Below are 24660 nucleotides of genomic sequence, written 5' to 3' on the forward strand. Positions count from 1 at the left end.
AGATTTTATGGACACATGAACCTGTGGTATCTTAATAGATTTAAACTCTAGGTGGGGGTAGGGAAAAAAAAACAGTAAAAGCTTTATGAAGCACTTTAAGGCAAAGCACATTTCCCCCTCACAATCCTAAAAGGCAGATGGTGAGAATATTTTGTCCCCTACTTATACAGCCTGAAGAACCCAGGCTTGGAAGGGTGAAGTGTCTTGCCCACTTAGAATTGGAGGTATAATCCAGGATTAAAGGATAATATGTCAAGAGCTGGAAAAGTCATCTAATCCAAATTCTTCATTTTACTGGTAGAGAAACTGAGGCCCAATGATCTTCAGGGACACAGTCAAGGTCATATCCAGGTAACAGTTGGGATTTGATTCCACGTTCATCTGATTTCAAATCTAGCACACTTCCTACTGAATCTCACTGCTACTGAAATTCCAGCCCTGTTCTTTTGATTCCAAGTCACCCACCACTTTCTGTCAACAGACACATTTTCTTAATGACGGTGAATGTACAAAGAGGATACAGTTTCATTGTTATGGAGAACTTATGGCATGGGAACTCCCTTTACCAATGGAGATCTCAACTGAGATATGACTTAGTAGAGAATTCTTAGGGTTATTCCTTGAAGTCCTTGGGAATTCCTGATCTTGGAGAAGAGGAAACTCAGGAAGGGCATGACAACTGCCTTGAAGTATTTGAAAGACTCTCCTGGGAAAGAAAGAGACTTGGTCCATTTGGCCCAAGATAGAAGAACCCAGAAGAATGGGTGGAAATGCAGAGACAGAATTTAGGCTTGATGTTAAGGGGACCTTCCTATCAATGAGTTGTCCCAAATTAGAAAGGACTGCTTCAAGATGTGGTAGGCTTCCGTTCCTTAGAAATCTTCAAGTAGTTATTAGACAGGTTATACTAGAGATTCCTTTTAGGCATGAGGTGGGGAAGATGGTTGCTGAGGTCCTTCTCAACTCTCAAAGTTTGGGAGTTATCTTAGAGGAGGAGTGGGGAACCCATGACCTTGAGCCTCGAGGCACAGGTTCTCTACCCCTGCCTTAGAAGAATAGTGAGGTTAAGTAACTTGCCCAGGGTGACACAATTAGCTAAGGACCAGAGGCAGGATTTGAACCTAGATCTCCCTCACTACAAGCCCATCAGGCTCTCCATCATGCCTCATTGTCCCTAACAGCTCCCTAACAGCAGCTGCAAATCATCTAAATATAAAGGAAAAATGGCAACCGATGACAGCAGTGGGGGGAGTAACACAAGCAGGAGGCAAAGCCTACTGTATTACTGAAAAAAACCAAGTGAATTCCTTGAAGGAGGAAAAAATTCAAAAAGCTATTCTGGTATCAAAATAGTGTGTGGCTAGTTAGAGGCATGGGGGCACAGTGACAGCTTGCCTGTTTTATATGAGCATTGCCTCCAGCATGAGACCAAATCCTACTGAGCAAACAAACTTATTGGTAAAAGATATTATAATCTGGAGGCAATTGAAATCAACTGAACAGCTTTTAAAAGAAGCTAGGGATTAGGCTAACTGGAGAACTGACCACCCTTAAGACAGAGTTTTGGACGACCGCCTTTGGAGTATCCAACCCGGGCCCACCAAGTAAGGGCCACTGGCTTATTAAATGTTTGATTGAATATTGATCTTGCAGTAGAGTAGTTGAGGGATGCTGAAAGCTTAAACTAAGATGAGGCTTTATGAATGGAGAGAAGGGAGGCACATAAGACATCTGGTGGGCAATGGGCATCCCAGAAAGAAGGGGTGAGGTAGCCCATTGGTGGGCAGCGGGCATGGATGGAGAGCATATTGAGATTTGGGAGCTGTTGGGAGATGTGTTTGACTCCCAGGTTTGGCAAAAGTTGTGTGACTCCAGGCAAGTCCTTTCACCCTGATAAGCCTCAGTTTGTCCATCTGTAAAAGGGTTCTTGGCAGTTTGGGGATGGGAAAGGATTGTGACAAAAGCACATTATAAAACTGAGAGCTCAACAGACATGTGGTCTGTCATGGTATCCACCAAAAAAAAATGTCAGCTAATGATTTGGACACCATTTCGGAAACAGTCAAGAAAGTAGCTTTGGTAAGTTCTCCAAATAACTGAATCTTACCCCTTTATTCATCATTTTGGAGAGGGATACACACAGGGAAGTGAAAAGGGAGAGAGTAGAGAGAACTGATTGTTAATGGAAACCTTCCTGAACCTCAGTTTCCTCATCTGTAAAATGAGGAACTTAAGCCAAATAATCCCCACAGTCTTTTTCTGAAACTCTAGGAACCCTTTTTCAAATATAAGACTGACTTCCCCCACCTTCCTAAACACGGTATGTTCAGGCAGTCTTGTATATTAGGAGGCATTCTGAAGTCAGAGGAGATGGATTCGAATCCTGAGACTTCTTGTGAGACCTTAGGCAAGTCACTAACTTCCCTGGGCCTCAGTTTCCTCACTTGTAAGATAAAGAGGTAGAAAGAGATGCATTTTAAGTTCCTTCCAGCTCTATGTTTATTAGGCTAAGCTTGAGGGCTGTAGGATCCTATTACTATTATTTACTATTTTGATGACAGAATCCTTGACTGAAACGCCCACTGTAACAACAAGCTGACATTTACATAGCGCCTTAACATTTACAAAGTGCTTGACAGATATATCATTTCAGTCTCACCACAACCCTGTGAGGTGGGCATGATGTATGCCATTCTCCCTGTCCTACAGATAAGGACATTGAGGCACAGAGCGGTGACGTGGGCAGTTCTGTTTGTCCCCTTTCACAATTTCTCTGGCCAGCTGTGCTTCCCAAGCTCTTATGTTGTGCCAGCTGCTTTCCACTCCTTTCTTGAAATAAACTTTTTTTGTTTTCTTTTAATTACACACCCTGATACCCACATCTTAAGTAGTGCTTTGGGTGGGTGGGAGCCATTATGACTCAGAAACTTTTGGGGTGGGGAGGAAGAATCCCTACAGGGAGAATTCCACTCATTTGCAGCTTTTCCCTGACACCCACTCTCAAGTAACAGAAAAAGGGCTGAGGCTGCTTGCTCTTGGCAGAGGAATGATGAAAGTTTAGCCCAGCCTCGGGAAGCCATGCCTGAGCACACCATACTACTCCTGCCCTTGGCATTCTAGGCCCTCCCCAATCTGGCTCAAACCTACCTTTCCAACTTCATCAATGACTGCTTTTCCATCTGAAATCTCTGCTTCTGCCAGGCTGGCTTCTATACTGGTCTTACAGTGCAGGCTCCCACCTCCAAAGTTTCTGTTCATAGTTTCCCCAACAAACCCAAAAAACATCCTCTTCCTTTCTCCAACTATCCAGATTCTACCATAGTAAGAAGAGTACTGGCCCTAAAGTCAGGAGCCCTGAGTTCAAATCCTGACTCTCAGCTTTACTAGCTGTGCCACTTTGGGCAAACTACATCATCTCTCTGAGCCTCAGTTTCCTTATCTGTAAAGTAGGGCCAATGTAATTTTTCTCTAGTGAACAACAGGGTTCTTCCAAGAAGGGCACTTTCTAAATCTGAAGGTACCACAGGAATGTGATCTAATATTATTAATGTCTAGCTTTCAAGGCTCAGCTCAAATTCCACCTTCCATTCACCTCTGGTGAATCCAATCTAATTCAATTTATCTGTCATTTAACTACATACAACCTTATAGTCTGTCTGTTTCCACATCTCTGTGTCTCTCTCTGAGTCTCTGTCTCTCCTCTCTCTTCTCTCTTTTTCTGTTTCTACTTCGCTGTCTCTCTACCCCACCTCCCTTCTTCCCTCCCTCTTGAACTCTTTTAAAAAAATGTACCTTTTTTAAATTTATACTCAATCTGAGACATGACCTTATCTCCCCAACCAACAAAGCCTCTTGACATCAGGGACCTTTTCCTTCTATTCAAATTCAAGTCTTTCCTATTCCTTCTATTCAAAATTCAGTTGCAAACATTGACTGCCTAGTATCTGCAGGGCTCTGAGTTCTGCACAGGGGAAAAGAAAGATGAAAAAAAATACAAAACATGTCCTGCCTTCAAAGCACTTACATTCCCTCAGGGTCTATGTAATATATACATGGATTTGAAAATGGAGGAAAATTAGAGTGGAGTGAAAGGACCAGCAATGAAGAGGATATGGAAAGGTCTTATGTAGGTAGAAACATCTGAGATGAGCCTTGAAGTAGGTGAACAATTTTAAGAGATAAAAGGGAGAAGGGAGGGCATTATAGGCATGGTGAGAGTGGGGGTGGGGTGGGGAGACAGATCATGCAAAGGCAAAAAGGCTGTAGATGGAAGACTGAGTTTGGGGAATAATATATAAGACAATTGAACTTCAACATGGAGTGCTTGAAGAGAAGTAATGTGAAAAAAGTCCAGGGAAAAAAAGAGTCTGGAAGCAAATCTTGAAGAGCAATAATAATAATAATTATAATGTGTGTATATATGTATACATATACATACATATATAATACATGTGTGGAGAGAGGAGGAGGAGGAGGTAGCAGTGGCAGCCACCCTAGGACAGAATCTCATGGGACATCAATGCTTAGGTGATTAGTACCATGCACTATCCTCATAAGAAGTGGTCACTAAACACGTATTAATCAAATTGGATGTTAGTCAGAAACTATCAGTGGGCTCTATTGCAGTATGAGAGACCTTGCCCTGGGCAACTTGGACAATGCAGGCAACTTGTCTGAGATGACTTTGTTTCCAGGTCAAGGAATGGTGCCACTGAGAAAGTTATAGGAAAGGGGGTATTGCACAACTATCTTATCTTTAACCACAAAGGTGCAGAATGACAAACCCATATCACCTCAGATTTGGAGGAGAATTCTGAGACCAAACAGTCTAAGTCATGGTGAAAAAGACTAATGGCCATCAGGCCAAGATGTACCCAAGAGAGGACTTGAGCATGAGTATTTCTAGCTTAGAGCCCAGCTTTCTATCCACCATGATGCATTGTCTTCATTCATAAGATGAGGTGGGATAGGGTTGGGTTAGAGGATCCTCAAGTATCCATCAGCTCTAAAGGTCTGATCCATGGGGAGTTTCAAAGCCTAGCCCAGGGGAAAAGTAGCCTTTTGATAGCAGACTCCCAACAGAACTGGCATGAAGACCAGGAGACCTTGATTCTAGTCCTTGTTCTGATTGAATCACCATGTGGCTTTGGGCAAGTCACTTCTCTGGGCTTTGGTCTCCTCAAGAGCACAGTGCCCAAAGAAGGAATAAAGTAAAATAACCAGACAGACAAATAGACAGACAGAGAGACAGATAGACAGACAGACAGACAGACAGACAGATAGATAGTAGGTAAATAGATAGATAGATAGATAGATAGATAGATAGATAGGTGGATGGGTGGAAAGATAAACAAATAAATAAGAAATAGATGATTAAAAATATATAAATAAGGAATATAAAATGGATGACTACAAAGATAAACAAGCAAACTGGTAAATAAAAGAATAGGTAAATAAGGAATATAAAATTAAGGAATAGAAAGATACATTGATAGATAGACACACTGATAAACAGATAGAGAGATTGATAGATAAATAGGTGAATAAAAGAATACATAAATATGGAATAAAGATGGATGAATGGAAAGATAAATAAGCAAATAGGTAAATAAAAGAATAGGTAAATAAGAGATGTAAAATTAATGAATAGAAAGACACATTGATAGTCGGACAGATAGATAGATAGACAGACAGATACATTGATAGACAGATGGATAGATAGATACATAGATACACAGGTCCATAGACAGACAGACTTGAACTGAGATACTCTTAGGTTTCTTTCATTTTTGATATTCCCTATCTCTGGACTCTCTTTACCTCACACTTCTCCACTGCTGGTTGCTGCCCACACTCGGAGCTGTTGCCAGCCACAATGCCAGCCCTGAGATTCTCACTGTCACCAGTCCCTTCTTCCATTGAATAGGTTTTAGAGTGGTTGCCGCGGCGGTGGGATGGGTTCCGGCTTTGTGCCAGGCTAAGCTGCTTGCGAAGGACCCGGTTCTCCTCTTCCACCTCTCGCATGCGCACCTCCAGATTCTCTCGCTCTCGCTGACTCGAAGCGGTGTACCGTGGACTGTGGGGCTGGGATTCAAGTGGGGACAGTGACACTGGCTTCCCATCTGCATTTGGAAGAGACAGAGGAAGTGTTAACACACACACACACATGCACGCTCTCTTCCCTTCTCTAACATCCATTAGGACCCAGCAAGGCTTATTTTATGTTCAAGTTTTAACTGAAAGCAGATGGAAACTTAGTCAGAAATGAACAGAACCAGATTGAACTGGGATCAGAGTTAAGGACAGAAGGATTTACTAGGGTGATAAAAATTAATATGCTGTTCAGAAAAGGCAATTACGAAGCCATCTTCCCTAATCAAATCTATTGTTTTCCCTCCTCCATATATTTGGAATGTTTCAAGACAAAACGTTCCATCAAGTCAATGACCCAATTCAACACACACATTCTTTCTCTCTCTCTCTCTCTCTCTCTCTCTCTCTCTCTCTCTCTCTCTCTCTCTCTCACACACACACACACACACACACACACACACACACAGAAGCCTCATTTCTTAGAAGAGAAAATGTAATAAAGGATGGAAATATTAAAAAAAAATTTGCACTCAGTCTCTAAGGTCATAGTTATCAGGCAGCATTTTGATAACCACAAAGATTCCTCTCCTTCAAGCAACTGAAATGCCACCTGATGTTGCAGAAAGACTACTTGCCCTAGAGAAAGGACCTAGTTTTTTGCCACCTAACTAACTTCGTGATCTCAAACAAGCTACTTATACTCAGTGGATCTGTTTCTTCATCTGAAAAATGGGGAGTTTTGCTAGATGACCTCCGAGTCCCTTTTAGCTTTAAATCTGTATTCCTTGCACAAACCATTCAAACTCCCCAGCCTTCAGTTTTCCCATCTGGAAAAATGAGGAACAGTAAGGAAAATTAGGGTGGTACTGGGCTAAGTGGATTCGAAGGTCCTTTCCAGCTCTAAGTCTGTGAACCTTGGAGAGATCATTTCAATTCTTTGGACCTCAGTTTCCTCCTTTGCCAAATGGGGGGGGGGAGAGAGAGAGAGAGAAAGACTTCGTTCTAGACCTATGATCAGCCAGGACCTCATCTAGGAAAGCTTTCCTGATTCCTCTGCTGAAATCAGTAAGGTTGGTTACATTCCATATACCATGCTTACAGTGGGAACATAAATATAAAATTGAGACAAATCCTGCCTTGGGGGAACTTAAATTCTCCTGATGGGGATAAGAAGTGATGAATCTTTCTTTGAATATCGACTAGCTCTCTTTCTCTGATCTCCATCATCAAACAAATATTAAGCACCCACAAAATACATGTTAGTGGGCTGGATGTTGGAGGAGACACAGAGACTGCTGGCACCTGTCACATGTTACCTTCTATAATAGTTAGGGGGCTGGTGAAAGTTCATAATTATTGTTAATAGAATCAACTCGCAAACCTACAATCCTTTAGGTAATAGCTCATCTACCTTGAGAGACTGTATATTGCTTGAGGGTGGCAAATGGAGCTTCTCCGTCTTCTGACGGATAATAGCAGTCTACACATAGTCTACAGCTAAGGTAGGTGTTAACAAAGTGTCTTCTATAGAAATGTTGAAGTTCTATAAGATTTCTTGAGAGATGTGACTACATAAACTAATTTTTCAGTGATTCCAATTATGCACCAAGAAGGTCAGCTCCTTGAGGGCAAGGACTGTTTTCATTTGGCTTTGTATTCTGAGGCTTCTTGGCTCAGTGCCTGCATATTGTTGTTAAGTCATTCCCCTCAGTCTTATCTGATTCGTCATGACTTCATTTACGGTTTTCTCAGCACAGATCCTGGAGTGGTTTGCCACTTCATTCTCCACTCATTCTACAGAGGAAGAAACTGAGGCAAACAGGGTTAAGCAAATTGCTCAGGGTTACACAGCTCGTAAGTGTCTGGGGTCAGATCTGAACTCAGGTCTTCCTGAGTCCACGTCCAACACTTGATCCACTGCTCTATCTACCTGCCCTTGCCTTCATAGGGTAGGCAGCTAATACTTGTGGAATTTAACTTAATTATTACAGTCAAATGAGTTATAAAGGAAGGAGCCATATGCTTCCCAAAGGCATCACGGAGTAATTTGTCCTAAGCAGAATCCACAGGGCAGTGAGATTCCCTATAGGTGCTGCAGGCTTCCAGACACTTCTGTTTGTAAATGGCATTGGACTGGTTGAATCAAGCCCTCCTTGATGAGATTCATAATTACTCAAAAGCCATCTGTTTAACCATCCATATAGTTTAAAACAAACAGATGACAAATGCCTACTGCCCAGATGATTACGTATAGTTGGCCAAGCAGCCCACTGAGTTGGTGCCTCCATACATATGTCTTGGGCAGGAAATGCAGATGAACAAGCAACTCAGCCCAGAATTGAGTAGTAAAGAAACTAGGCTAAACTGCATTTGAGAAATCATGGAACATTTTCAAATACTGCAGGCTGCTCCATAACACTCATAAAAAGGGCATTTTTCATCCACTTGTTCTTATTGTGTGGATAGTTAAGACAAATCTTTGTTGAATAGTTATTGATCTCATTTAGAGGCACGACAATGTTCTGGGGTTTTATGTAAGTATGGAATGTATGCGTGTTTCTATACTTTAAATATTTCTGTGTATATGCATATGTGTGTATATAAATGAATGAATGAAAAATAATGTATTAAACATTTACTATGTGTCAGACACTGTACTAAATATTGATATACAAATACAACTAAGGAAGGCAACCTGCCCACAAAGGAGTTTATACTCTAATAACATGACTCACAGGAGAAGGAAGGGGACAGGAACATGGCAGAGAATTCATATGGTGGCATATTTCTAGACAAGATAAGTAGAAAACTCACTTATCAAAGCCCAAGTTTTTAAGGGAAAGAGTCTGTTACAGTAGAAGAGGGCCAGAGGGCAGGGAAAATGCTTTGTGTGTATGTGTCTATGTACATATATTCTCTTGAATTGTCAGCTAGGTAGTGCAGTAGATAAGAGTGCTGGGCTTCAAGTCAGGAAGGCTCATTTTTGTAAGTTCAAATCTGGCCTCAGACACTTACTAGCTGTGTGACCCTGGGTAAATCACCTGTTTGCTTCAGTCTCTAAAATCTGTAAAAATGAGCTAGAGAAGGAAATGGCAAACCACTCTAGTATCTTTGCCAAGAAAATCCCAAATGGCATCAGAAAAAGTTGGACATCATTGAACAACAAAGTGACTTAAATATCCACAAGGAGGAAAAAAAATGGGGGAGGGGGGACAACAGTGTCAATGAGCCTCTCGTGCAATCCATGGAACTCATTCATTACGATATACCTCTCATAGAATGCAAGCTCTGTGAAGGCAGGGCTTAACATTTTTGACTTTGCATCTTGATCACCTAGCACTGTGCCTGGCACATAGTAGGCACTTAGTGATCTTTGCCAGATGGACTGTTGTGCAATGCATAACAGTTGGCTTTTGCCAAGTGGAAAGATCAGGCAAAGAAGTTAGAGTGGTTTGCCATTTCCTGCTCCAGTTCATTCTACAGATACTAAAAAAGACTGCAAATTGGGTCTAGAAATAAAGAGGAAAAGAATGAGCTCCTTGAGGGCAGGGATTGTTTTTGCCTTTCTTCATCGCTGGTGGTGTTTGTCCTCTGTTTTTGAAGAGGACCAATGACATCATGGGTGATGTCTTGCCTTTTGAATGTATCCCCGCCACTTAGCACAGTGCCTGATAGTAAGCACTAAATAAATATGTGGTTGTTGACTTGACTTGAGTTGATCGGTTTGCCTATTGGGAACTAGAATGACCCCTTAACAATGTCAAACTTTCCTTGGAAACCAAAACTCATCAGTTAAATACCATGACACTATTGGTCTCATTTTATGGCTGTGATTCATGGAGCAGAATAGTCCTCAAAGAATTCAACATGGTAATCGCTTGTAGACAAAATGGTTAAATAAGGGAGTATGATGAAGAATCAAAGGAAGGGACCCACTGAAGAAAGTCTGAATAACACATATTATTATCACTGGACTAAAAACTTTATGAGAGCTCACTTCCTTTGCCCTTCCCCCAGCATCCAGCCCAAGGGCTTTCATACAGCTGAAGTTAATGAGTGTCTCCTGAATGCCAAATCACTGAAAGGAAGCCACCTAGGCCCAGAAGCGACATAAAACTGCAATTTCACTCAGTTCTTACAGAAGGGGATGACCCAGCCTTCATCTGTAGCTGACATTTCCAGAGTGGCTTCAAACATAGACACACCTTGCTAGAGTTTTCTATTCTCCTACCCTCCCGGCAAAGAAGAATGCTCCTCCTTCCTGGACTCATGGTTTTCTTGCTTCATGCATGGACCCTGCTGGGCTGCCAAACTGTCCAAGGAGAATCTCCCTGGGGCTCACAAAGCTTCAGGAACAAAGGCAGAAATGAATCCCACACGGAAGGTTTCACCTTCTGCTACCTGACTGCATGGGCCTCTCTTCAGAGCTTCTGATCTATCTTTGGGTCTTAACAAGTCAGGCTCTATTTTTCTCTTAACCAACTTGGGGTTAAATGTTGAGGCTCCTGCCCCTCGCCTATCAAAGCAACAGACAAGAGTTACTGAATCCCATTGCTTGGGGACCAAAAATCAGAGAATACAGCCAGGGAAGTCATGGGACACAAAGAATTTGTAGGCAATGTGTATATTGTCCCATGACAAGCAAATCAGAAGATGTTCCTCTGGGTTTGGGGCACTCAATGCACAACAAAACCATCCCATTTCCAGAAAGAGTTAAAAAATATAGGATACACCTATACTAGGCAGCTAGGTGGCATAATAAATAGAGTGCTGTGTTTGGAATCAAGAAAAAAGACTTGGGTTCAAATCTGGCCTCATACACTTACTAGCTGTGTGACCTTGGGCAAGTAACTTAACCATTTTGTGCCTCAGTTTCCTCATCTGTAAAATGGAGATAAAATAGGACCTAGTGATGGTTGGAATGAAAGTTTCTGTAGGTACCTAGTAGCAGCAAGGATATCTTCAGAAGTTATGGTAAAGACTGGGTTTCCCAAACAGCATCAGTAGCTCCAAAAATGAACTCAGAGGGTGTGAGCTTCATAAAAGTAGGGAGAAAAGGAGGAAGAGGAGGAGTAGGAAGAAGAAGAAAGAGAAAGAAGAGTATGAAAATCAAGAAGTAGAAAGAGAGGAAGGAAGAAAGGAAGGAGAAAAAAGTGGAAGAAGAAAGAAGACTAGGATGATAACGGTGACAAAAATAATCACCTTTGCCTCAGTTTCTTCATCTGCAAAATGGGAATAATAATAGCACCTACCCTAAAAGACTGTTGTGAGAATCAAATGAGATTTTACATATATATATATATATATATATATATATATATGTGTGTGTGTGTGTGTGTGTGTGTGTGTGTGTGTGTATACATACACACACACATACATATACATATATATGTATAGCTGAGCACAGTGTCTGGCAAATAGTAGGAGTTTAATAAATGCTTATTCCCTTCTCTTCTGGATTGTGAATGATTTATCTCACCACTAAAAGGAAAAGATGGGATTGAACTTCTTTTATAAAATGATTTTTATTTATACGTTTTCTTGTTATACCACTTCCATTTCCCAATGAATCCCTCTTCCCACTCATCCCAGCTTCTGCAAAGAAGGGGAAGGATCTTCTTATAACAATTCTTTAGAGCTAGACTTGGTCATAATTATTTTATAGCATTACATGGAATGACTTCTAACATTCCATACAGATCCAGCACATGAAAAATGTGAGATTTGCAAATTTAGAGACATCGCCACTCCAAATGCTCACATGGACTATTTGTGCCTGACACGTGGTAGAGCCTTCCAAGCTCACATTGCTCTGGTCAGCCACAATCAGACACATTTTACCTTGATTCCAACAAAGTGACATCATTTTGGTCCTTTTTGAGAATGAAGGACAAGCAAGCATATGATGAGTCTATGAAGTCTGGAATATAAGTGCCAGTCACCTCACTCCATTTCTCGCCAGGCCTCCTCATTACCTCTCATTGCATGGTGCTTCCCACTTGGACACATAGAGTCTATTTATATCCAAAGGCATGTTCCTGGCACCCACTGATCCATGGTTCACCTACTTTAAGTTTAAAATGTCAAATAAGACATTATTCAAATCCTCAGGTGATAACACTCTTCCTTCTTTCCAACAACACACATATACAAAAACACCACCACAAATATGAAGTTATCGTCAGATTCCAGGCTCTGAAACCACTTGAGATGAATGTTCAGAACTAAGAATCAAAACATCTTATGGTTGCAAACAAAAAGGGTAAATTGGAAATCAGCCTCTGTACAGTCAAGTGACAGAGATGAGGGACTTGTCATCCAAAACACCCTAAATGTGGATCTGAATCAATTCATGCTCATTTGAATATCTCTGGATCTTTGAGGAATTAGAATCCTCTGGGACACAGACAGTGAAAATGAATAGAACTAGGGAACCAGTCTCAAAGAGAAAAAGTCTAGGGAACTAAGAGTTCTCTGAATTATCTCAAAGGGTGTTAAGGATGACAGGGTCTGCAAAAGGCCCATTCCCATCTGGGTGGAAGAAATCTGAATTCTGAGATGAGATAAACCAGAAAGGCAGGCCAGGTGGATATTGTTGGGGGGCTCTGGAGGGTAGAAATCTAGGGGGCAAGGAAAATCTGGAAAACCTATTTCAGGATGGGGGATTCAGGCCAAGATGAAGAGGCAACATAAAAGGAGTGGATTATGATCCATTTTTTCCAGCCCAACTTGTATCCCCAATGCTGACATCTTTTCATGGCTAATGTTTGTGTTTCCCCAACCCTGACCTTTATGGACCGATTATCAAAATGAAGCCATGGGAAGGATCTGTCATTCTCCCCAGCACTCAGAAGATGTACCTCCCCCTGCTCCCTCCCCAGTCAGTCAACAAGCATTTTTTAAACCTTTTCGATGTGCTAGGCAGTGTGCTAAGTTTTGGGTATACAAAGAAAGGCAAATACAGTCTGTGTCCTCATATTCTAAGGGAAGAGATGACATGCAAATAACTAGGTATATATAAGATATAAACAGAATAGATGGGAATCAGCAAAATCTGAGTTCAAATCTGGCCTCAGATACTTACTAGCTGTGTGACTTTGGGCAAGTTACTTAACCTCAATCTGTCCACGTTTCCTCATCTGTAAAATGAGCTGACGAAGGAAATGGCCAACCACTCCAGTATCTTTGTTAAGAAAACCCCTTGGACAGTATGGTCTATGGGGGCATGAAGAGTTGGACACGAATGACCCACGGCACAACGACATCTCAGATGGCACATTATCTGCAAGATACTTCTCCCTACCCCACCTTTGTTCATGTCATCTCTACATCTGGAGTGCTCTAGAAGTCATGATCAAGTGTGGAATGACCACTGGTCAGGGATGTTGCAGAGAGGATTCCTGTCCAGCTCCATGGATGAGGGCAAGAATAATATCCCCTCCTATCCACCACCACCACGTCTGCCTCCTCCTCCTTGTCTCCCACTCCCATAGCAGAGGTCTCAAACTTCAAGGAAAGGAGTAGAACACCTTCTTGAGAAGAAGTTTGAGAAAGGTAGCTACAAGGACTGAATAGAGCAGCTGCCCTCCCTTGTAACAGTTACAGCAAGTTAGGCTAAATCAGAATTACATCATGCTCTTCTTCTTCTAAAAAAAAGAAAATAAAAGAAAAGGAAAAATACTTAATTTTGAGACTGTTTTCTGTGCTTGACAGATATAGTCCTCACACAAAATGGAATGAAAGACAGAGTGTATGCGATAAACAAATAAAGTAATATACTAAGAAAACATTTTCCATGCATGATGTTAAGAATGCCATGTGACTTTCTTAGCAAATAAGTCACTTAAAGTTACTGGGTCTCAGTTTTCTCATGTGTAAAATGAGGAGCTTGGACAACAAGGCAACAGAGGCCCCTTCGGAGTGCAAATCTATGACTCAATAACCTCTCTGGACCTCTGTTTCTTCATCTAAAAATGGCAGGGGGTGAAGAAAGAATGGAAAGGAATTAGAGCCTATGACCTTTGAGATTATTCCAGATCTAAACATATGATTCTATGAGCTCATAGGCCTCAGTTTACTCATCTGTTATGTTATGTCATTGAACTCCATGACTTCTGAGCCAGCTCTAAATTTATGCTCCTATGATAACAATCACTATTGGTCACTTAACCTCCCACAAGGTCCTTCAAGGGGGGTATTTCTGAAGATGTGCAGGCTCCATTTAAGACAGGAGGTTTTATCTGTATGTCATGGGCTCCTCTGGCAGTCTGGTAAAGCCTATGGGCTCTTTCTCAAAAAAATATTTTTAAATGTATAACTTATATAGGATTGTGAAGGAAAACAATAATATTGAAATGCAGGGTTTTCTTTTAAATAAAATCACAGACCTCAGTTTGAGAACCCCTGATTCAAAAGACCTTTAACATTTGCCATATGATTTTTTCCTTCACTCATTCAATAAATATTTCATTTTCTTTCCTGGATCCTCACCTGTCTCCTACCTCTCATATGTGGGTGTACTACAGACCTCTAATCTAGGTCCACTTCTTTTCTGTCTCTCTCTTTTCTCCCTTAGTGATCTCATTTGTTGCCAGAGGTCTAATTAGCTCCTCTGATGTGTCCCTAATCTTTAGATCCAAAACTAATCTTTTTCTCATCTTCATGTACAAGGTTTTTATCTGACTTCACCATTTTTCTTCACTTGAATAAAATATGGTGAGATTATTAGATTATGATAATAATAGAGAGGTCACTTTAGGCGGGGAGAGGGGAGATGTGTGGAGCATTTGGCAGAATCCAGGAAGGCTTCATGGTGGAAGCGTCTGGGCCTTGAAGCCTGGGTATGACATCCTCAGGTGGAGCCAGAGGGAGGGGGTCATTCCCAGCCTAGGGAATGATAAAAGAAAATCAGACTGCACTAAGATGGGAGATGCCTCTAGGAGGTCACAAGCCAGTCTTCTGTGACTGAAGCCAAGAGTTGGCCACTTTCTGGTCTTGCTTTATCAGATGGTGGCCAAAAAACCTCTAATTTCATCTCCATTTGTCTAAAATTAATATGTGGGTACAGTTCTAAGCAGCCAGCTCACCGCCTTTCGGTGGCAGCATTGGGAATGAATATTTGATTTGATGAGCTTGTCAAACTGTCATGTCCCTCTGGTGCTGTGCTTTTTCACTGCTGTGGATGTCATCCAAACTGATGCCCCTCTCTGTTCCCGGGATCCGTCTACTCAGGGACGTCATGGGTAGATGGGCCCTTGCTAGGATTCATCCAGGGGGATTCTGCTTCTGGTGGGTGGGATGGTTAAATCATTAGGCTGGAGGAAGAAGAAGGAAGTAGAGAAGGAAAGGGAATAGAGGCTAGTTCTTGAAAGAATGAATGAATGAGTGGGTGTTAAGTATTTATCATATCCCAAGAACTGTACTAAGTGCTAGGGATATAATTATAAAAAAAAAGAACCATATTTCTTGTCTTCAAGGTTATGTTCTAAAATAGAAGACAACACATACGGAGGTGTTCAGGGCAAGGATGACTTGATCATAGAAATCACAGGTATGGTGTGTGGAGCCACACAGTTATTGGTTGGCATGGAGTTTCTAGGAATGTTAATATTAATTGGATTAATATTTAAAGATCAAGATATGTGTATTTGTCTGTGTGCATGAGGTCATGTGTGTGCGTGTTTGTATATTTGTGATGGTGGTGGTACATAGGGTTCCAAATAGGAGCATGGCAGATGCCCTGAGAAAAGCATGGTTGGGTGGGGTGTTAAGCTGGCTAGCTATGGGAAACTCGTCAATCAGGAATACAGAGCTCAAGGGCAGGAGATAAAGAATCTGGCAGATATGCAGTAGAACCAGATAGTATGACGGGAAGATGGTGGGTGCTGGGAGGTGGAAATGGGCTTGGCCAGATATGGCAAACTCTCATTCATTTCAATGATAAAAAAAAGAGGACTGGATTGCATCTATAATAAGAAAACCAGAGTTCAAATCCCATCTCTGACTCATGCTACCTATATGTCACCTCTCTAACCCTGTTTCCTTATTTGTAAAAGGAAGGAGTTGGACCTTAGGGTTCCTGACAGTTCTAGATCTTGATGATCATAAGCCTTTTTAGATGCAAATGTTTTTGCTCTTAGCAATGGGCAAAGAATAAATGGAACGGATGAGTAGTTCCCACAAATGGGTAGTCAGTTTTTTTTTAAGGCAAAATTTTAGGGAGTGTAGCTCTGGATATCTTAAAAATAGTCCTTTTCAGTAAATCACCAAGTCACTGAAATGAATGTTAACATTCCCACCCTAACAGTAAGACCATGCCCTCCTCTCCTTTCTTATCTCCTCTTTTTCTTATGGACATTCCCAATTGCCACCTTAAGAGATTGGAATATGCTACCCCTTGTACATGATGAGTTTGGGTACAAGCAAGTAAGAGTGCGTGTGTGTGTGTGTGTATGTAATATTTGTACCATCCAACTTAGAGGCCCATTGGGAGGACTAACGAGAGAATGTATATAAAGTGTTTTGTAAACCTTTTGATGCCTTGGGTGTACAGTTATATCTCATCATGGCCTCCAGGTGATGATGGTTTTCCTAAGGCTATGCAAATAGAACACAGGTTCTGGAGCAGCCCACTGATCTGGAGGGGCTTAGTTCATGGGACTGAAGAGGGATGATGTTGTGGGAGGATCAGCCTAGCTAACTTGCGATTTGCTTATCACCAGACTGACCAAAAGGGAAGAATTTCCCAAACTCGAAAGGTCACGAATGCCATCTATGAAGACACAAAGAACATGCCAGTGTTCATGGAAGGTGTCTTCACATGAAATAAATCACAGGCTAATGAAATTTTGAAGCGTGTGTGCACATGTACCCCCCCCCATAGATCCATAAACTTATTGGTGTTGGTGCTTCTTCATCTACAACAAAGAGCAATCTTTCCATGTCTTCTCATCCTCTGAAATACCAGTGCACATCTTTCTGTACCTATGCATGTATGCAAACACACATCCAGTCTATGATTGCTGTTTGTCCTCCATTTTTGAAGACCAATGACATCCCGGGATGATATCTTGCTTTGCACTTGAATTGGATTTAAGTGAGGCAGAGTAGCACAGAGTCTTTAGCCTCACTCTTCCTTCCAGAGTCCTAGAAGTCCAATGGCAAGGCAAGAGTCAAGATGACTGGTGATGTCCCAGGATACAGTGGATGACCTTGGCATCTTCGATGTCTGACCAAGCTTTAAGCACTCCACAGTGCCTGCTTCAGTTAACTTCATGGCCATTGGAACGAATTGTTCTCATCCACCCATTCCACTGGGAGAAGTCTTCACATGCTTGGGGTAGGTATTCCCCTAACTCACCAACAGGTTTAAAGTCTGTCAGCTACCCTCGGCCTGGTTTAGCTCATCTGCCAAGACGGTTTTACCAGGGCGTGGCTGCTGCACATGCTGCAGCTTCTTGGAGCCATAGGTGAGAAGTGGGTGATAGGTGGACAACCAGTGGGTGAGCAGGTCTGAAAAGGGCTGAGTAAGCCCTCCCGCTAGAGGCACTAGTCTTCCCTGGACATCCTATATACCCCCACAAACATGCTATTTTTTTTTTTTATGAACACACAGATTTAAAAAAAAAAGATACTGTTCAATGTGGGTACTCCTTCTAATAATGCAGAGATCACCTTATCCCTACCTTCGCATCCTATGTGACTCCCCTCCGTGGACTCCTATAAATCATCCCCAGGGACAAGGGGGGAGAATCACTTACTACTTCTATGACCTTGGTCAAAGCACATAAATTCTCTGGGCCTCAGTTTCCTCATTTGTAAAATGAGGAGGTAGTTCTAGATGGCTACTGAGGTCCCAACAGGTTTAGATCTGTGATCTCATGAATCCTCATGGACCTCAGTGCCTCTGCTTTCCCTTCCATTTGTATGTCTGCAGATCCTGTGATCCTTGAGGACTCAACCACCATCAGGCGGGTCTTGAGCGCCTTTGATTGTTCCTAAATGCCAATGGAGCATGTGGTCTTTCCATCAGCCACCTCTCTTTCTTTTCCTAGGGGATGCCCTCATTATCCCCCATTCATGCATTTCTTTGAGGACACCCTTTGTACCGCTCAAACAATCCAGTGATCTGTGCTCATCTTCATGTGGATTTCCCTCTGATCTTGCCTCTCCAAGCATTCCCTTCCAGGGTAACTCTTGTCCACATTCTCTACGAAAGTTCACCATAGGCACTCCACTCCATGAGCCCTTGCATGATTCCTAATATGTGGAATTCTTCATTCACGATGTATTACAGCCTATTCATGTTTACCATGTCCCTCTCTGTGGCCCACTGTATGGTCATCAAGTTTAGTCCTTAAGATATTGTAGTATTCAATGACTCATGGCAGCCCTAGAGCTGATTCAAATCCCAGCTCAGACCACTACCAGCTCCCAGGGAAAGACATTCAACCTCACTGGGTCTCACTTTCCTCATCTGTAAAGTGAAGGATAGAGACATACTTACTCAATGACCTCTAAAGTCCCTTCCAATTCTAAATCTAGTTCCATCTCTAACCCTAAACCTAGAAGAGCACTGCTCTTTAAACAACAACCAAAATGGATACAGCACTGGCCCTGCAGTCAAGAGGACCTGAGTTCAAATTTGGCCTCAGATACTTGACAGTTACTAGCTGTGTGACCCTGGGCAGGTCACTTAACCCTGATTCCCTGGAAGAAAAAAAAAGTACACAGACAAAAAAAGGGGGAAAAAGCTGGCTTTTGTTTCAAAGAAACTCTTCAGGATAATTAAGATTTATACCATGCATGTTCAAATTTGCCAACATATTCATGATCCATCACAGGGATCACAAATGTGGGAGTCCCTCCAACAATACCAATCACAGCTCACTCATGTCCAACTGTCCTGTGTGACCCTGAAAAATCTACCACTGAGGGAGGAGTCTACACGGTACAAATTTCCCAAATACGATCAAATCCTCTCTCTTCCTTCCGCTCACTTCTAAGCCTAATTCACAGTCCATGTGAGATATCCTGAGAGTTGGGCTCTGTAGGTTATATAGACATATTATATATACATCAACGTTTTATGAAGCCTTATTTAGTCAAAAGAACATTGGACTTGTAGACAAGAGACTTGAGGGGAAAGCAGAGACTGACCAAATGTGAGCTATGTTAGATCCTTAACCTTAGAACCTCAGTTTCCTCGTTTATACAATGAGAGGGCTGTATAACATCTTTAACCCCTGGGCCTCAATCTTCCTCACTGGAAAATGAGAGAGCTAGACAAGATGATTTTCAAGATCTCCTGCAGCTCTCAATCTATGATCCTAGCAACCTAAATACTTACAATTTCTAAACTGGCTTTCTTGTATGTGAAATGAGGACAGTAGCCATGGGAGCACACACCTCACATTTCTCAGAGTTGTGAAGATGTCAGAAGAGAATGTATATAAAACAATGGGAAAACAGCCAATCGCTTCCTAAATGTATGTTATTAGTGAAGGTGGATGGTGGGGGTGGACCTGGGATTTCTCTCATGCAGGGAAGTCTCCAGAAAGAAAATTCCCTCTATCATTACTGATCAGCAACTATTCTGTAATTCACAGTTATTAAGGGACAGTGCATGGTTGAGTGATTTACTCAGGGCCATACAACTAGGACTGGCTGGCTCTCTATCTTAATAGATAGCTGATATTTATATAGCACTTGCTATATACCAGCATTTGTGAGCCTCACAACCATTGTGTGAGAAGGGTGCTATTACTATCTCCATTTTACAGATGAAGAAACTGAGGCAAGCAGTGGTTGAATGATTTGCCTGGGGTCACATAGGTAGTCAGCATCTGAGTCTGCATTTGAATTTAGGTCCCCATTGGAATATACTGCTTGTCATGTTATAATTTTTATTCACACATATGTATGTATGTATATATATACGTATATGTATATATATGTATATACATGTAATAGAATCTGTTATTTATATATATATATACATATACATATATATATACACACACATATATATTATATATATACATACACACACACATACACACACACACACACACACACACACACACACACACACACACACACACACGGAGGAAAGCTTCCAGCATTTTGCGTTTGGTGAACCTACGGGTTTACATAAATCAGGGTCAAACAAAACAGCTTGACATGAGTGGGCTGCTATCTGTATTGCTGAAGGGAAATCCCACATTGATAAGCTGGATCACAGATATATTGGAGTATCTGAGCATACATATATACTAAGTGACTGTGGTATAATATATCCATACACTAACTAACACATGCACACATATTTATATACACTCACTCCACCTTCTATCTGAAGCTCTGCTTGGTCTGAACTCCAGCGAGCAAGATGCCTCTCCCAGGATGAGCTGATTAACAGAACTCTCCTATCATGGGGTTCATACTCAGCACCTTCCAGCTCCCTCGGTGGTCTCTCCTTTCTGATTGGAGGGCTACAGGGGAGAGCCCTAAACTCTACCCAAGGCTGCTTCAGAGAGGGCTGGATCTGGCCTTTGGGGCTCATTTGCTTGACATCTGCAACTCTGCTTGGTCTGAATGCCATGAAATAAGATGCTTCCGAGCCTGGTACCCCCTGGGGTCTTCTCCACTCCCCCTGCTTCTCAGCTTCCTTTTGGATGCTGGCCCCCTTCATTAGACTGTAAGCTCCTTGAAGGCAGGAACTGTCTTTTTCTTATTTGTATCTCCACTGCTTAGCACAGTACATGCACATAGTAGGCACTTAATAAATATTCACTGAATTTAATTGACCGTGCAGACATAAATACACCCATAAATACATACATGCATATGTATACACATACATATATGCACATATCTATGCATGTAGCTTGTGTGTTTATGACCAGCATCCTCCTCTTCAACCTCTTCTCCTTCATCTAGCATGGTTCAGATTAAGAACAAAACAAAACAAATAAACAAAGCTAACTGTAGACTGAGAAGCTCTGGGTTCAAATCCCAGCCTGTCAGTTACTACCTGGATGACCTTGATCACACCACTGAAATTCTCTACGCCTCATTTCCCTCATCTACAGAATCAAGTCGTCTGTCTAGGTGGTATCTAGCTCTAACTCCATACTCCTACAATTCTCTTAGCAGCAGAACTAGTGAAAAATTAAGGTTTCTCAGGACGGGTATTGGGCAAAATGGAAGATGTCACAGGAAGTTCCGTCAGGCAGGGATAATATCCTACTGGGAGTGGAGCTGGGCAAAGATAACCTGCTGCTGATAGCAGGAGAGATGCTTGTCTAAAACAATGTGTTAATATCTATTCAGCACAATAAACACTCTCCCCCTCTCCTCTTGATGAGATTGTCACTTTTCTCCAAGCCATACTCCTGGGAAGATGTTGGTTTTTGTGCAAGGTCCTTCAGACAAGGATGAAAAAGACAAAGAATGCTCGCTCTCTCTCTCCAGCTAAGTAGTGCTCAGATTTCCTCCATCCGGCTGGGATGGAAGAGAGAAGGGTGGAGCCAAGACAGAGATTAAATAAGGAAAGTCTCAATCAATTGGGACTTCTGACAGGTCAAATCCAAATGGGAGATAATTTTGTGTCTGTGTTGTTCCGGTAGTAGAGATAAGCTCCTGGGGTGTGGGGGGACTGATTTTTTTTTTCTGTCCCCAGTCCCTAACTCAGTGTTTGGCACAGAGCAGATACTGAACAATGCTTTTTGAATTTAACTGCATTTTTATTGGAACTTTTATAAATCCTGGTTCTTTGGATACGCTTGGCATGTATTTTTAGGAGGTAGTCTGGCTTACTGGAAAAATAAAATAAAGATAAAAGCCTTAGATTTAGAAGCAAAAAAGCCTCAACTCCTAGTTGTGCATCTTACTCTTTATGTTAACCCTGGCAAGTAGTTTCCCCCTCTGATCCTCAGTTTCCCCATCTGCAAAAAGGAAACATTAATCTCACTTGTAATAATACCTGCCTCCTGAGTTGTTGTAAGGATGAGACCAAATCATGTTTGCAAAGTTTTTCTGTTAATCTTAAGGTACTATGTAAACCATGCAATTATTTTTTCCAGACTAAATTTGTAAATTGGAGCCTCCATCTTCCTGAAAACCACTTTTTTCCTCTTTGCTGAATATTGCCCAGCACCCCTCTTACTAATAAACTTTTCTAAATAATTTGGGGGAAGGAAGGTCAGTTTCATTTTTGATTCTGTGTGTTTCTTATTTTAGGCAGCTAGGTGGTGCAGTGGATAGAGTGCCCTGCCCGAAGTTGGGAAGACTTATCTTCCTGAGTTCAAATCCAGCCTCAGGCACTTACAGTGGGACCCTGTTTGCCTCATTTTCCTCACCTGTACAATGATCTGGAAAAGGAAATCGCAAACCACTTTAGGATCTTTGTCAAGAAAACCCCAAATGGAGTCACAGAGTGCTGGACAAAACTGAAACGAATTATCCAGAACGTGTCTTATTTCATCTCCCAATGGAATGCAAGTTCCTCGAAAGCAAAGACTTTTGTTGTCTTTGTACACTTGGCGCCTAGATTGGAACCTGCCTGCACACAGTGTGCACTTGATAAATGCTTGTTAATTGGCTGGTTGACATCAAATATCATTTTAATCTGCAGAGCTAGTCTGCAGATTTGGTGCTCTTACGGGGTTGAAAGTTCAATCCCAGTCATTATTATGAGATGGCAGCCACAGAAGCTGACAGAGTTTGGGGCTTCAGTAAGAGAAGCACCACTTCCAGAAACAAGGAGGCGACACTCCCTCTGCTCAGGCCTCAGCTGGCGTACTGGGCTCAAGTCTAGACAGGGCATTGGGGAAAAGAGATGACAAGCTGGAGAGGCTTCAGGACGGGCAGATGGGATGGCTGGAGGAAGGGAGAATTTGAACCCAAAGACCCAGGGAAGACAAGACTTCTAACTCGGATGGTTTGAAGGGCCAGTGGGTATTAGGGAGATTAGACTACCAGCTTAACTGCAGAGGACAGAATTAGGGACAGTTAATAAAGAGGCAAGTAGAGGCTGGAGATAGGAACCACTGTATAGTCCATGAGGTGTATGCATTGCCTCTGAAGGTGGCAGCTTCTTCTTTACCTGAGGTCTTGGGGCAAAGCCTGGAGAAGACTTGTTGGGTATGCTGATGTGAGGATTCTTTTTCAGGCATTGGTTACATTAAATGTCTACAGAGGTCTCTCCCTACACTGAAATTCTTTGAGGAAGCAGGCACTGTTGGCTGATCTATTTATCTGAGTGTATATCCACAAAGTCCTTTTCTAATGCCTCATAATAGGATAGAAGGAACGCTGGGCTCTCAAAGGTTGCTGTCATCGGCATGCAAGCTCTGGTGGGGCATTCCAAACTGTAAAATCTTCACATCTGTCATCTGAGCACCAGCCTACTTCCTTTCAGATAGACTCATGACCTGAGTGGCTAGAGCATGACACATTTTTTCTATCATGGTATTGCTTTCAATCACTTAATCAATAAACACTTACTAAGCATCTACTACTGTGCTAAGAGCTAAGACCATTTTCCCAAGTAGAGATCAGGTGTGATCATTACCAGTGGGGAAAGTATACAAGCAGAGATCAGGATTCAAATCCTGGATATGTCGTTTCTTACCTGTGGGACTTTGCCCAAGTCATTTACATGCTCGGAGGCTCAGTTTCTCAGTATAGAATTTGTATCAATAGAATTTGTACCAATAAATAATTTGCACCAATAAAATCAACTTGAAGTACTCAATAATTATCTTTGTGTTTAACTGTATCTCTCCTTCCCTCCCTGCCCCCACTCCCTGATACCATGAGTTCCATGAAGGCAGAGTCCATTCCAGTCATTCTGTCATTTCAGGATTCTAATAATTAGCTGAAGAACAATGAGATTAAAAATCAGTACTGATAGGGGTTAAAAAAGGTGGGGGAAGGAGGACTGAGTCACCTGAGGGAAGAATCTCATGAAGGGAATCCAAATGAAAACATTATAAAAGCGAGATGAACTATGCCAGCCATAGGAAAAGAGGAGGATTTAAAGTCAGATTTAAAGTTAGAAGGAACCATAGTGGTCACCTAGTCCCATCCCTTCACTTAACAGATGAGGAAACTGAGGCTTCTGGAGGTGAAAGGACTTATTCAAGGTTATACAGGTAGCAAGAGACATTGATAGGACTTGAATCCAGATCCCCTGACTCCAGAGTCAAGGATCTTTCCACTGCAGCACACTGCCTTCTTCAACCTGAGAGCATAGTAACAGTGGAAAGAACAGTAGCTCTGAAGTCAAAGGAGCTGGGTTCAAATGTTGCCTCAAGGTATGTGATGTTAGGGAAGTCAGTTTACCTCTATGGGCCTTCATTTCCTCATCTCTACAATGAAGAGATTGGACCAGAAGGCATCTGAGATCCCATCCAGCTCTAGATGAGTGTAGAAGTCAGAGCAAAGATGCCATAGGAAAGCAAGGGAAGAGGAGGAGAGGGGTCTATGGAAAGTATTTGTCTCGTTCACCCATAATATTCAGAGACATTCGGCCAAAAATAGTAGCTAGAGAGAGAAAGAGAA

General features: G+C 42.0%; 1 protein-coding gene across 4 annotated transcripts in view; it reads right to left on the reverse strand.

The window, feature by feature from the left end:
• The window catches only part of LARGE1 (LARGE xylosyl- and glucuronyltransferase 1), a 602000-nt gene that overhangs the window by 309631 nt on the left and 267709 nt on the right, over positions 1–24660 (reverse strand). For all 4 annotated transcript variants that reach the window (XM_078147082.1, XM_078147080.1, XM_020982455.2 and 1 more), the window contains one exon: positions 5821–6122. In XM_078147082.1, the coding sequence (XP_078003208.1) occupies positions 5821–6122 (302 nt within the window). The remainder of the gene's footprint in view (positions 1–5820; positions 6123–24660) is intronic.

Source organism: Phascolarctos cinereus, unplaced genomic scaffold, assembly GCF_003287225.1.
Source record: "Phascolarctos cinereus isolate Bilbo 61053 unplaced genomic scaffold, phaCin_HiC Scaffold_1;HRSCAF=81, whole genome shotgun sequence".
Lineage (NCBI taxonomy): Eukaryota > Metazoa > Chordata > Mammalia > Diprotodontia > Phascolarctidae > Phascolarctos > Phascolarctos cinereus.